The 15,206-nt window shown below is 38.1% G+C and overlaps 1 protein-coding gene across 2 annotated transcripts in view; it reads right to left on the bottom strand.

Moving 5' to 3' along the window:
- The window catches only part of FBLN1 (fibulin 1), a 79,830-nt gene that overhangs the window by 36,232 nt on the left and 28,392 nt on the right, over positions 1–15,206 (bottom strand). For both annotated transcript variants that reach the window (XM_061988792.1, XM_061988791.1), the window contains exons 5-14: positions 12,758–12,817; positions 10,723–10,824; positions 9,320–9,457; positions 6,988–7,125; positions 4,513–4,656; positions 3,563–3,691; positions 2,930–3,055; positions 2,456–2,575; positions 1,489–1,620; positions 825–948 (exon numbers count right to left, since the gene is read on the bottom strand). In XM_061988792.1, coding sequence (XP_061844776.1) covers positions 825–948; positions 1,489–1,620; positions 2,456–2,575; positions 2,930–3,055; positions 3,563–3,691; positions 4,513–4,656; positions 6,988–7,125; positions 9,320–9,457; positions 10,723–10,824; positions 12,758–12,817 — 1,213 coding nt within the window. The remainder of the gene's footprint in view (positions 1–824; positions 949–1,488; positions 1,621–2,455; positions 2,576–2,929; positions 3,056–3,562; positions 3,692–4,512; positions 4,657–6,987; positions 7,126–9,319; positions 9,458–10,722; positions 10,825–12,757; positions 12,818–15,206) is intronic.

The following is a 15,206-nucleotide window of genomic DNA, read 5'->3' as shown; positions in this document are numbered from 1 at the left end:
AGCTTTCCTCCCTAGTTGGTGGAGCACACACTTACCTGGGTATCAGGCACATGTGGGAGACCATGGACCAGACTTAGGAAGAATTGCTCAAGTACAGGGTGGCCGTAAAGCCACAGGATGGGAGGAAAAGTTGTCATCTGCATCAGTCATGAACTCTGGCTATGTGACTGAAATTTTGCAACAACTTCTCCACTTCACTAGCACCATCTGATGGGTATAAATGAGCTGCCAGCTGTCCCTCCTCCCAAATCTGTCTCATATTTTCAACACCAGAACACACAGACTTTTCCTGAGTTACATTAAAAGACACAAATATGAGCAGTAGCTGACATGCCACCCTTGCCAACATTCCCAGCCTTTTTAACAGAAGTGAAATGGTACTAAAAATAAGACACTCTTGCAGTGCTTTGCAACAGCACTAGTAAGAACTCAGAGAGGAAGCTAAAAAGAACTCTTTCAGTGGACCATAATAGTAAGGAAAGACTACGTGTGAAAGGAAAAAAAAGTCATAATTATGAAACTGAAGGTAACCTTCTAACAGGTTGCCTGAAAGGCAGCCAGACACAGAACATCTGCTTATGGCTCTAGAGATCATTACAATGCAAACCACTGACACACAGCATTTTTTAAGGGAATATATTTTTCTTAGACTGAAACAGGAGCATGAGAAAGGGACCAGACCTGTGTGTGCAAAACATAGGGTAGGCCTATCAACAAAATATGTGTTTGCCAGAATCTGGGATGTATTCAGTCAGCAGTGGCATAACAGAAAGGAGATCACATCACCAAAAAAACTGTTCAACCTTGAAAAAGAAAGTACTTACGTATCTCCTGACTTGCGGTAATTTTCTGGACATTCCAAAGAGAGGCAGCGAAAGCCCCCCTGGATGTTAAAGCAGGTCTCATTGAAAGAGCAGTTGTGGCTTTCTGCAACACATTCATCAATATCTGCCAAATGGAAAATGGTGAGTGGATTAAACATATGCCTCTATTTGCAAGTGTCGGATGATGAAACTATCATATTAAGTACCAGAGAACATGGGGTGCAATTAAACATTATTACAGGATTGCAATGGGAAGGTAGGAGAACAAAAAAGCAAAAAACTAACCCAAACAAGCAAGAACACAAAAGGAAAGGCAGCAGTGCCACTAAGTGGACAAGACCTAAATATTTGCTGAAACGTTTACAGCATAGTATTTCTTTTCAATGGCTAAACTCATCCTATTTCACAGTGGGTATCTTAACCTTCAGATTTTTTTGTAATTCTTTAATAACTTTGTAAAAAACATTCTGTACTGCATTCCGTAGTTTGTAAGAGAAATTTTCTGTTTACTGACTATAAAACAATGGCTTCTTCAGGTTTCAAGCTAATTTTTACTGCTTTAACTATAACATTGTAGGAAAGGCATTTTTTAAATGTAAAAACTGCCTAGAACTTTTCAGAAGTCCACAATCCACTTAGGTCTCCCTGCAGTTACTGAACTCACCTTGGCAGTTGCGTGCATTGGGTGCCAACCTGTAACCAGTGGAGGGACAAGTACATTGGAAGCTCCCGGGAATATTAATGCATCGAAAGGAACAGATGTGCCCTCCAGTAGGTAAAGCACATTCATCAATATCTGCAAGAAGAAAATACCACTAATTTGCTATGTGTTCATGACATTAAACCAAGTGCACATGTATGGTGCTCCTGCTGCAAGCTTCAAATGCAATTTCATGATTCTAATTGTTGGGCAAGGAAAAAAAGATCATCAAATCAGTATAGGAATAAGGGGAGGTGTGAAGAAAATTAAAAGCAATACAGAGGACCAAGAGACAAAGTAAATGGAGAAGAGTAAGCACTTTATAGTGACAAGTGACATAGAACTTCATAAAAGGGAGCGAAAGGAATCATTTCATCCTTGTTCTTACACAAGGAAATTGAGATGAGGTGTTCTGGTGAAGGTCTTATTGCCTAGTAAGTCTTGGAGACCTAAGTCCAAATTCAAGATCTTGTCCATGAGGTCACACTGACATCCTCAGAATATTTGAGGAGAAGCTACTTACACATTAGTTCAGAGCCAGTCACAAAAAGAGGGTATATGAGACACTATCTAGTAATAGTCTATATTACATAGGTAACATACAAATGTGTTGGTACCTTCAACGGCTGAAGACTAGAAATTCTATTAGTTCCTTAGAAAAAAAAAAAAAAACTACCACATTTTTGGCAAGTTAAAGAAGTATGCCAAGCTACAATCCAGTGTAAACAGCAAAACTGGCACCACACAATCAGAGATATTTCTAGACTAGGTCATGGGTGGGAGTCCTTCATTACAGTTTCATAGTTTCACAGGAAAATACCAAAAAGAATCAAGTGTTAGAAATAAACAATTACAGGTACATGGAATTGTTCATGTATGTTATGATAAGAAACGCTTGCTCATCTTCTACCTGCAAAATGACAATGCTTACCTTCACATGAAATCCCATCTATGTCACTGAGCTGAAAACCACGGCGACAGTAACACTGATAGGAGCCATACACATTGGCACACTCTTGACTACATGGGCTGCTCTCACATTCATTTAAATCTGAAATGCAAAATTATATACCTCAACCTCAAATTTCTTGCTGTATTCATCTATTCATCTGCTATTGCAGAACTAAGACAAAACTTTGGAAAACAGTTTGCAGACACCCTGCAAAATGCAGTAAATGCAGACTCATATGCCAGTGCATGATCTAGTCTAAGGACAAGATATTTGAACTGAGGCCTACAGTGGCCTTGATTAATCATAGCAGCCTTCATGTAATCAAACAGTCCACACTGGGTCGATTCCTTCTGCCAGCCAAGTGCAGTCTTACAACCTAAAATCAAATGGAAATAGCTAAACAGCAATGAGTTGTATCTCATCTTATATAGCCAAAGCATATTACAGCCTTACCTTCACACGACCTGCCATCAGTCGAAAGTTTGAATCCCATGGTACAGGTGCAGTAATAGGAACCAGGAGTATTCTCACACTTGTGAGCACAAAGGCGGCCTGGATAGCGTCTACATTCATTGATATCTGCAATAATAAATATGTAAGACAGGTCTATGTATTGGCTGGCCTCACTGCAGTAGTACTTTGGACAGGAATGTGGTCATAAAAATTTGATTTTTGTTTTACAAATCAACATTTCATGCTAGAGAGGGAAGGATCTGCTCAAACACTCATTTAGAAGCACCACAGTGCATAATTGAATTACATCTATAAAGAAGAAAGTTGCTTTGATCTTCCTAAAGGAATATTCTGCTGTAGGTGCACAGAAAAATAGCACAGAAAACAATTACACACATTCTCATAATCTTACATTTTAAGGGGATAAATGATAACATGTCGACAATACTAGTACAGCTTCCTTTGAAGTGCCAGCAGCTCTTTAATACGGTATTAGATTTATACAAACAATATGGTAGTCAATTTTACATTCAGATGAAAGAGTTTATGCAGAGAGCAGTAACATTCTTCACATGGGATTGTTTTTTAAAAAAGCCATGGCTGTATGTATTTAAGCTGATAGGTGCAACTTACCAATACAAGTTCTACTGATGACATCAAAAGTATAGCCAGATTTGCACTCACAGCGGTAATTGCCTGGGGCATTTATACAAACATGTCCTTCTCCACAAGGCTGATTAGAGGATGAGCACTCATCCACATCTGAAAAATGGAGAGGTGTGACTGAAAATATACTTCTGAGCATGCGAGTCGAGAGAAGAGCAACATGTTAATATAGTAGTAGCTAGCTATTTCTATAGTAGTAGTAGCTAAAAAAGTGTTTTGAACAGAAAGTAAGATTTTCATCTAGCTCTCAGCTTCTACAAGAAGATAAGTCACACATCCAAACTACTCTTACTGAAGTAGGTTCTCTCTCAGGTGACCTGTTAATGTTGATGGACCTGAGAGGGAAAAGAAATCAGGAAATCCAACAATTTTGGAGGAAATCCAGTGCAAAACTGTTTTATTTGCACATTCAATGTTCATGGACCAGATCTTCAGCTAGTGTAAGACGCCAGAGACCCACAGTTAACAGTGCTTTGATAAGTCATTTACAAAAGTTGAAAACACATGTAAAAACATCTCTCTGAGAAAGACACCTTTGTTAAAAGCCAGCCAAAGGCATATATACCTTTCAATATTGATTGAATGGCTTGTGTGTGACATTGAATGGGCCTTGTGTCATACCTCTGTATTGAGGAGATTTGAGACCACACAGCATTGTTACAATACATGGATATAATCACAGATAATGCCATTTTTGGGGGCTGATTATTGTTTCTCTGCTTCCCAGAGTATAGGGTTATATGAAGGACAATGTGGATCCTTGTCACTCTTCACTCAGGACTGCCATGAGGGAAAGAACAGGATCAAGAAGTGACTGTGGAGATGAGAAAAACTTGTGCAAAGTGCAAGAAACTGGTAAACATAAATAATAGATATGATTTATTTCCTCCAAACTGTTCTTCTAAACTGTTACTTACCTACGCATCTTGTTCCATCTTCATTGAGATGATAACCTCGGCCACAGCTGGGTGAGATTCGCTGGCAGGTATACGAGCCATCAGTGTTAATACATATCTGTCCAGCTGGGCATGGCATGTTGGTGCTCAGGCACTCGTTGATATCTATGAAAACACAAGTCAGTGTACCTATCAGTTGCCTGAAGATGTCTAAAGTAAGAAGCTTTCCTTATTTAATCCCTTCAGGGGTTTACATTCTTATATAATCCTTCAGAGTTTGGAAAGTTCTGCTCATGGGAGAATACAATTTGTCATGCCATTTAACTTCACTAAAGTAATGCTTCCAAGGATGAAGATCAGGAGAGAAATGAGAGGCCCAGATACCACTGAAAAGCAGTGAAAATTTGGTATAGAACTTGTATTTATTTAAAAGCCTTTGAAAGTCTCTCCTATACACACAGAAGATGATTGACAATTCAGTTCACCAGCTCAACCAGTTGTGCTGCAGTCTGTAGGTTGTGGCTCAGAGTGAATGAGCTACTTGGCAGCATGTCCTCACACAGGTAGTAGCTGACTACATTTTTACAGAGATAAACTACTGCTCACAGGTACTCACCATGAAAGCATTACATTGTCTCATGGTAAGTTGTCCATGTAAACAATGCAATTGGCTTATTTATGTATTCACAAGACTGTGCAGTCCTCTACTGCACATCTAACCTCTCTCTTTTACAAACTGGACACTATATCACTTTGAGACAAAGATAACCTTTGCCTAGTAAGAATACAGTATAAAGTAAAATCTCAGAAAATTTAATGAGATGAGACTAAGCTGTCTTAGAGTATGATTAGGTGTGGTCTATCTAGCCAAGAAGGTAAGGAACTGACTGTTATGCAGGGTTAGCCTGTGCTATTAGTTTGGAGGAAAGGAGTTTCAGAGTCAGGAACCAGTGGCTACAGAAGGTACTGAAGCAGCCTCTGCTACCTGGAAATGTTAATGTAACTAAGACCTGACAGTTTGTAGGAGCAGCCCTGCTTGTGAATGTATGGGCTTGCATCCCATAACCTTTAGCAAAGTCCAGTTTCACTCAAGTACTTCTCTGCCTAAAATTTTCCCAACTGTTTCACTAGGATATGATCATCATTTTACACAGGGCTACTGTTAACTGTTGAAGAGTTTCTGCTTTCCAGTTGGTATGGTATGGTATTAAGTATAGCATTCAGTTTACAAAATGTTGTCTGCCTGAAGACGGGGAAGGGAGCACAGTATAATGTGAAATATTTCAGTCAGGCCTATCCCAGCTCATTAGAATGCAAAATTTTCAACTTAGAAACATACTGGTAACAGAGGAAAGTTTTAATACTTTTTCCTCTCAATACCACATAGGGCAGCATTTGATTCACAGTGTGTAAAATCAGCCTGTGAAATTGTTTTGGTAGATATTCCAAGCAAATGCATTTTAGGGGACTTAACTATTGCTGCTGCAAAATGGTGTGGCCTTAGTAACACTAGTGAAGGCAGGCTAGCTCTTGCTAGCTATGGCAGACACATCTTCAAAAACTTTGTTGTGCACAGGCACTGGCCCCCTCCATTTTAAAGGCTGCAATTTTGTTTTCAGTCTCAGTGTTTCCAGTATCAGATTTCGGCACTACAGGGTATGATATGGTCAGGAGAACAAGGGGCTGACAACGAGCTTCACTTGGCAGTTGCTGCCGCTCAGCCAGTTCTACGAGTCAAAGACACACTACGCCAATGGGGGAATTCAAACCTAAGTTGAGACTTGAAAATAATACTCAAGGGAATAACTGATAGATTTGTAGGTCACACTAGCCAACTTCATTAAGAGTCTGCTGGAAACCAGTAATTCTAACGTGTTTATATGAAGGTTATAATTCTGTTTTGTAAGAGTCCTGGAAACAAGGCATTAGTCTGACAGATTGTATCTAGTCTTTAAAATAAAACTCCTCTCCATAGTGTGTTATAATTGGCTCATCATTCTCATACATAGTAAGACTCTCGATAGGCTATAACTAGCGGGAGACAGGTCTGGAAAGACTTACATACCTGTAAAACTATGCATACTAATACCCACAAAGTGTGTTACAGAGGATGCAATGAATTACAGCGTTTTATACTAAGCTTTAGCTAAAACATTTTGGATAGAGGGAGATAAAACATATCACATTTTTTTTTCAAATTTTGTTTCAGATGAAACACCCAAAGACTTAGGGAAAAAGTTAAAACGCAGCTAAAGTGCCTTAGGTAATTAAAATAGAGATCTAGTATTTAAGTCTTTTATTTAACTAGAGGGTTCTTGTCTATAAATCTTACCTGCTGGACCAAGCCTTGTCTTTGAAGAAGCAGCAGAGATCCATAGCAGAGCAATGTATACATGCATGAAGAAAGACTGAAGAAGCTCAGAACCTACTCACTGAAATTGCAACTTATCTCACAGACAACACTCAGGTATTCACAGAGATAAGAATATGCCTTACCAATACAGTTGCCTAGCGCATCTTGTATAAACCCATTCATGCACTGTAGCTTGGGTCGGCAACGGAAAGATCCTGGAGTATTCTGACAGATAAAATCGGGGGGGCAGTTATGAGTACCAGTCTCACATTCGTCAATATCTGGTACATCACAAAAAAAAGAGAAAAAAATATTAGCAAGAGTTTGACAGAAGCTTTCTCATCACACTTAAAATGTAAGACACGGTCAAAAACATTAGGCAGATTAATCCTCAGTGCAGTGACTTAGGATCAATATGACCTACTACTTCAAATAGAATCTCAGTAAAACAAGTGGAATAAGTGAAAGGTTTTAAAATTATTTCTTTATTAAAATAATGTATATAGGGTGTGTCCATGTTGATTATGCTTTACAAGTTTAGATCTCACAACTAAATGATTCCAAATTATTACAGAGTACCTGAAGCATTGTGTTCAGCCTTGATTCAGCAGTGTGCTTATACAGGGGCTCAGCTTTAAAGTCAGTAAGATTTAACTACATGCCCAAGTGCAATTTCAATTTTAAACTTAGATCCAATGCAGATATTGTTCATGTCTTCCATAAGTAAATTAATTTGCCTTGATTCTCAGTCATACTAAGGCTTACAATAGCCTTACATTGTTGTGGTTTAAAATGCACAAAAATATGATTTCTGCTCACTTTAATGTTCCATTCCCATTCAGACTATATAATAAATATTTTGAATAAATTATGGTTCAGATAAAGGGCTAATGAGGCTTAATTCATGAACATAAACCTGTACACATAAAAGCAAACAAAATTTAATGTTTGCTACCTATCTAGGATGCAATTTCCTAAATTTATTAAAATATAGAAACTTTGTAGCAACAGAATGCCTCAGCATTTCCCACTTATGGAGTTGACACCACAGTACATGTAGTTAATCTTAGAGCTTTGTGAGACTTACATAATGATTGCAGAGTCTATTTTAAGTTTAGGATACGTTAATACTGAATCAGATTCAGCAGAGTTCTACACATGGCACAATTCATTTCACTTGGCATTTAAAAATCATACCTGAAGAGTACTCATTTTCTATTTTAATTACTATTACTATAACAACAATAATAATTAACATTATAACAATATCTTATCCAGATAATAAATTTCTAACATCAATGGCATGCATCATTTACTGTCTGTGCTCCTTTTTTTAATACCAGAGAAAGGCTGTTAATACTTCCTGGTAAGCTATTTCTTGGCTACATCTGATGCAGAAACTACTTCAAAGGGACCAAAGTTAGACCATGATACTTTGAAAAACATTGTCTGTATGTTCTGCAGGTTTTGTGTTGGAGTTTGTTCATCAGTCTTTTTATGCAATCTATATATTCAATCATTACTGATCAGTTCCTACAATAAAATCTCACCCAGAATTTTGGCTGAGTTAATTTAGTCAGTGGAGTGAAATTAGTCTGTTTATAAACAATTCTAAACTCTTAGATATCAGACTTTTTCATGGTGGAAACCAGTTCCACATCAAATGGGAGCTTGCTGCTAATTTATATCTCTGCAAAGGTGGCATGTCAGGTGAAGTTAGGGATGCATGTGACAGCACACCCTGAGCTAGATGCAACTTTAAATCAATCATTTTTTAGTTGAAAAAAAGACTATTACCCTTCTATTGAAACCTAGATAGTAATGCACAGTGCTTTTAACTCTTTTTCATTTTTAAATCCTTAAAATTGCTGTGATTAAGAAATCAATCCCTTTGTAACAAATGTGAACCCCCTGAGGATAAAGGCTTACTTTTTAAAAAAAACATGCACCTAGCAGAGTGCTTCAAATGGAATTATTGGGTCACTCCACCTGCCAGACATTGTTGCACACTCCAAAGTGTACAAACTTCTTTCAAGGCAAAACTAAACCATCATATAAGTTCCAGAAGCAAGATTTACACACTCCACTCACCAATAAGTAACCAACTCACAGGACCAGACTAGAGCTAGCAAGAAGTAAACACCAGAAAAATGTGTATCATCTAAGTGCTGGGCCTTCAAAATAAATTGTTTCAGTCCCCAGACCAGCTCCTTTCATGCAACACAAACTGTCACTGTAAAAGAAATGTAATCTCTCCTGTAGGTCTTCGTTGTAGTCCACAGACAGCCTGATCTGGTATCTGCAGGGGGACAGATGGAAAACCACTTTCGCAGAAGAGATAGCCCTGTCTGTGTGTCCATGTGTAACTACAGCTTGCACATGTATTCACCAAAAGTAAAAGGGCATGACGTGGTAATGTGCTTTTTTTTTTTGGTTAAAGTTTCAAAGATTTCAGTTCCTCTGCACAGGATGTACCTTTGCAACGACTGTCATCCGTTAGCTCATAACCAGTTCCACAGCTCGTGTCCCGCTGACAGCGAAAGGATCCTAATGTATTGACACAGGTTTGTCCAATCCCACAGCTGTGTGTCCCAGTGATACACTCATTGATATCTACAATATGCAAAATATTATATCAAAAAAAAAAAGAGATTAAATAAGAAATATGAAATCACTGGGAAGAGGTAAGGTCAAAGGCAGCTGTGGGCTAGTCATCACTTTGAGCACTAGGATATAAAGATGGTGTGTATTTGACCTCACACTCACATACCCACAAAGTGGACAGTCTTCCCTGTTGTCAGAGCATAAGCTAGTAAATACATTTTGATACTGCTAGTAACAGGACTTAAAACTGCTGATTCACTGTACTTAGGAAAGCAGAGGACGTTGTACTGAGAGAGAGCAAAGGGACAATATCGTTCGACTGAGTCCAGTAGCAGATGATTATGATTGAGGTAAACTTTCAGAAAGCCTTTCCTTGCTTTGCCTCTCATCAACATATGGCTTAGGGACTCCTCAAGCCACAGGTTGAAACTTTCTACTTTATAGCTACTGACAGTATTTCTTTTGTTTTTTTTTCCATTTTCTCTTTAAAGCATAAAAAATTGGGCATCCACATGTATCAAATATTCTTCCTTTTTATATTTCACACTAGCTTATTCTGACCAACCACCAATATCTATTTTATATTCTGAAGTTCATACCTGAGCTACTTACCTAGAGTCCCTTTTCAGACAATGACAGAAAAAGGCATTCCTGTTGAGTAAAACTTTTCATCCTGGAATTTGTACGCAGAACAGGCAAAACGAACTGTGCCCTGGACTTACTTGTTTCTCTCAGTCAGCAACAAAAGGAGCCTACGCTGACTAGCTCAGAAGCAAATGTCTACATTCCATATGTCTGATTTGAAGTGCAATAACCTTTACCTGTGCCCATTTCAATTCATGTGCCTTTAGTTCTTCTGGGAGAGACTTAACAATTCTTCCCCCTTGACTATTCACATGACACTCATCATGTCCAAAACTTTCATCCTTTCTATCAGATCTGTCCTTAACAATCTGAAGCACCCTACTCTATTTTATCCCCTTATCTACAATTATAAAAGAGATCAGTTATTTTATTTTGGCTTTATTCATAACAATAAATTCAAGATCTTCTGTCTCTTCTTCATCCCAAATCCTCCATCTCTTCTACTGATTCTTTTTTAAACTCCATCTTCCAAAAAGTCTCATTCCAATACTCTTTTTAAATCAACTTTTTATGCTCTCACCTCTTTCCCTGGCTGGCATAAGCATATTCTGATCTCTTCTATCTGGATCTCCTTATAGCTATTCTTGTGCTTCTGAAACAAGGATGGCAATGTTTTGGTTTTTTTTTACCTTCACAGGTGACACCATCTGGTTGAAGCTGATACCCAACAAAACAGGAGCAGACATAACTGGATCCTGTGTCTCTGCACTGCTGGGAACAGGGACCACCACCTAATTGGATATTTTAAGAAGTCTCACATAATTAAGAGGCTCTTCCCAGGAACTGAAACTGTTATTTTACAGGATGGTTGCTGATTTATGTAGAAAAGCAGGTAAATAATATACATATATACAAAAGAAGAACAGGGCTAAAAAGTCACAGAAGTGGTTGTAATCACTGGATTATTTTAGCTCTAAAAATGAATACAAGAAGCACGTAAATTAAGGAGTCACTCATAGTTGATGGTACCATCGTTGTTAAAAACTGAAGGGAAAATATTCATGAGCTCAGAGAGCTCCTTAGGTTTTGGCTAAGAAGTTAAGAAGACAAGATGCATCACTATAAGTCAACAAAACATTTTCACTATCAACTGCATTAGGCTTTATTTTTATGAAAAACATTTAATATTCTCAAAGTAGAGAAAAGGTTATATACTTCCAACCATTTATTGTAAGAGTATTGATATTCTCACTACACAAAGAACCGGTCTTCCATTTTTCAGAGTGGCTGGATAGCATTAAACAAAAAGTTTGAGACAAGCACAATCAATGTGGGCAAATGCAGCTATCACAGTTTAAACTTTTGAGTGAATTAAAATACTTTCTTAAGGGGCAACCATTTCTAATGAGGACAGGGTCATTCATACACCACAGAAAATGAGGTCTGTACACAGCACTGGTAAAGGCAATGACATCAGAAGGAACCAGTCTTATGATTGATATAGACATCTACCACTTTCTGAACCTTTGCTAACACTGTGAGCTCCTGTCACCTGTAGTAAAACCTATCATGGAGGTGTTGGAAGAACAGTATTCATTGTCTCACATACCACGAAGGTGCTCTAAAACAACCTACTGGAAGTTCCACTGCCTAGGAAATTTAAGTTTCTCCCGGTGAAGTTCGGAAAATCGCAAGTAATTTTGGCATGCCAAGTTTATCAGAAAATTTACTGTAGACAGAAACTCTAATTTGTAATTAGTCATACCAATCCATCTTTTGCAAACAGCTGATTAGCTGACAAATAGCTTCCAACCCCTACCATACTATGATTCTATGATTCTATGATTCTATGAAATGCAACAACTGATTACATAAAAAAATGATACATGGAAAATATATTACACATTTTTCTCTGTCATCTCTTGCAGTTAGCAGCTGGAGACAAGGAGGAAAGCCATGTTGGCTTTGACTAGCTAATGACCTAGTAGACATTTCCATCCTCTCCAGAGCGTAATAGCTATAAAATATGCAGCACAATAAATCATTTCTCAATGGGAATATAAGTCTATTAAATTGATTTTGTCTTAAATACGTTACTTAGTTCTGAAATGCTTGTAGAAAATAATAAATCACTGCTGTTTTAAGTTTATAGACACATAAATCACACATGACAAGCAATAAATCAGCATACTTAGCAGAACAATATCCCAACAACACTTTCTTCCCAGAAGGCAGAACAACCTGACTAATGAGGACAATAGCCACTATTCTTCATTTTTTCCAGATGATGCTTCTCAAAAGGAAACAAGTTTCATTTCATACTCAACCCCCGTGATCATCCCAAGAGGAGAATAAAATAATGCATGTACTTAATACAGGATTAACACGTTCTAAAAAACCCAGATTACTCCACGAGTTCAATGAGTAACACCTTTGAGGTTTTACCCACTGGAAGTAAAAAAAACATAAGTGAAATGTATAGTCTATGCTCCAGTTGGGTAAGACAAACTCCACTATAGAAGACAATGCCTCTCTTGTACTTAATAAGTATTGAGGCATCACATAATGGCCTATTATTTCTTAGAAAGGATCTTCATTCTTTAATTTTTGCCCCTAACTAGCCTAGGCAAAAGGCTTTGGCTAATCTCTAGATCTAAGTTTGCTTCACTTTTATTGGAGGCAATCACGAAAGAGCAGGCTAACAGGACTAGTCACCTGACTTACCTCTGCAGCCATCATGCAGATAAGGATCTTCTTGGTCTAGTTCCTCCTTTGAAATTTCAACTGAAAAGAGGAGAGAGAGGCATTACAGGAGAAAGCACTTTTCTTCTCACAGCAAAAAGTTGCCCGCTTGGGACTCAGACCAGGGTTTTGGATAAACCAGGACAAAATTAAAGAGCAATATTTACATATTTTACAGCAATTTCATACTTGAATTTGACATTCAAATGTACATGGCCATGGGGCATTTTCCGCCTGACTGATTCAATATGAAAGTCACGCTGTGATCATAGATTACATAAGGGCTGAGATTTTCAAATGCAGGTTCTTAACCAGAGCTTAACTTCATTTTCATAAGACATGTTGTCGAGGCATGCTTGTCTTCCACTGACTTTATAGTAGCTTGGGGTACTCACTGTTTTAATGAAATCAGATTAACATCAGTTATTTATTTAGACTTCATTCCAAAAAGCACTCCACACCCAACTTTTGGGCACCTATTTATGGCATTCTTTCAAATGTATATCATATACCTTAACACAGGATTTTTGATCAGCGGTACTTCTGCTACCTGCATGTAGCATGTCCTGAGAGTTCTTTCTCTCCACACAAAGGGATGAATATATCCACTGCCTCAACAAATTGCTTGCCCAAAGGACTAGCTAATGGACTTCCTCCAATCCCGATACTTCAAATGTGGGGCAAATAACTAATATGTTGGTAGTGAGGTGTGTTTTTACATCTCACTTGATAATACTCTGAGTATTGAATAGGAAGCTTAGTCTCATTTCAGTGATTGCCCATAAGCCTAACCGACCAGCAGTCACTTACAAAAAATACATCAGGTGAAAAACAATTTTTTTGTGCAGTGGCACAAAGCTGGTTTGGTACACTTAAGTCCTCAAGCCATAGGAGTACATTTTGGTTACAAGGAAGCTAATGAAATCAATTTGCCCAAGTCTGGTCTGATTTTGTAGAGGTCTCTGGGGATACAGTACCAGAGTAAATTACCATTTACATGACTAAGAAAGTTCCACAGAGGGAGTCAGCTTGCCTTACTCTCTGCAGCAGAATGTCTTCCTATTGCACAATACAACATAAGGTGCTAGTCCAAGAAGAGGCCTTACAAAACAGAGACTAATCTCCCCTTCATGACTAACAAAGATGTGTATTCATGTTGCTTGCTCTGCCTTTCTACAGGCAGTTTTTATTTTCGATGGGGATATTGGACTTACATTCAACCACTTGCTTGTTTCTTCATTTAATGATGAGAACATGAAATCTGCAATTAATGATGAGAACAGGGTCCTGCCCTGCTTGTTGACATAGATCCATCTTTGCAATGCATAATGGTTAGTATGTGTGTCATAATAACCATACTAGCTGTGTGCATAATGATTATCATATGTGCCACTTGGCCACAAGAGGAAGTGGGAAATACTGTACATTGTGCTCACAATTATGAACTTTCAGGTGTTGACATATTTCTCGTGTCATGCAGGTGCATCAAGTCTGAAATTTTTTATTATTAGCAGAGTGTTCTAACTACAAGGTATCTACCAGGCCAGTCACTTCAGCCAGTGCTAAAGGGGAACTGCCCTGCTGAGACAACAGTACACAATGAAACTGGCAGGGCATTTCTAAATGTTACTCAATAAGGGTGTATGCTGACATAAGCCAGGTTTGAAAGACCTGAAAAAAGTCTGATAACACACTGGCCCAAGTAGAGCAATTCAAGCTTTTGTCATGGGCTTTGGGTTTGAGTAAGTGATTGATTAGGATGATGTCTCTCAAAATATGTTACTGGTGATCTGCAAGCCAGACTACATGTTTCAGTGCTCATCTTCTCACAAATCAGGCAATGCTAAACAGTATGACTTTTCTGCATTTTCAGGTCTGTCTGCTAAATCAAAAAGGCAAAAAAACACCCCCAAACCCAGGTCTGCAAGAGTCAGAATGTTCACATTCAATCTCTGTGCACTAGTTATGGAGGAGGGTTTCGAGTGGTGCTGCCACCTAGATGCCCGTCTCATTTGATGTCAAAGGAAATGCAGATACCATGCTTCCCAGAAATGTTCAGATGTCTCAGACAGTCCAGGCAAACACTGCTAGTTTGTGGACATTTGCCTCTCACACAAAATACAACATTTGAATTCTGCCAAGATGGCAAAGGCTATCTGGCTTTTAAATCCAATTAAAAGAATCAGTTGATTTCTTTTGATTAAGAATTTATCACTAGGCAAAATGCTAATAAAAATTAAGAGTTTATACACAGTTTCAAGATAAGATTATTAGTGGCCAAAATAATCTGTTTCATAGTTAAGTTCTGACACCAGGAACTGAATGACCACTTTCCAGCTCTTTTAGGCTCCTGTGATACATTTCAGCTATCGCTAGCCAAAGAATGAGCTCCAAAACATGCATCAATAAATTACTCAAAGCATATCTCCAG

This window comes from Colius striatus, chromosome 1 (assembly GCF_028858725.1).
Source record: "Colius striatus isolate bColStr4 chromosome 1, bColStr4.1.hap1, whole genome shotgun sequence".
Lineage (NCBI taxonomy): Eukaryota > Metazoa > Chordata > Aves > Coliiformes > Coliidae > Colius > Colius striatus.
Note: the sequence above shows the minus strand (reverse complement) of the source record. Positions and strands in the feature narration are given on the sequence as shown.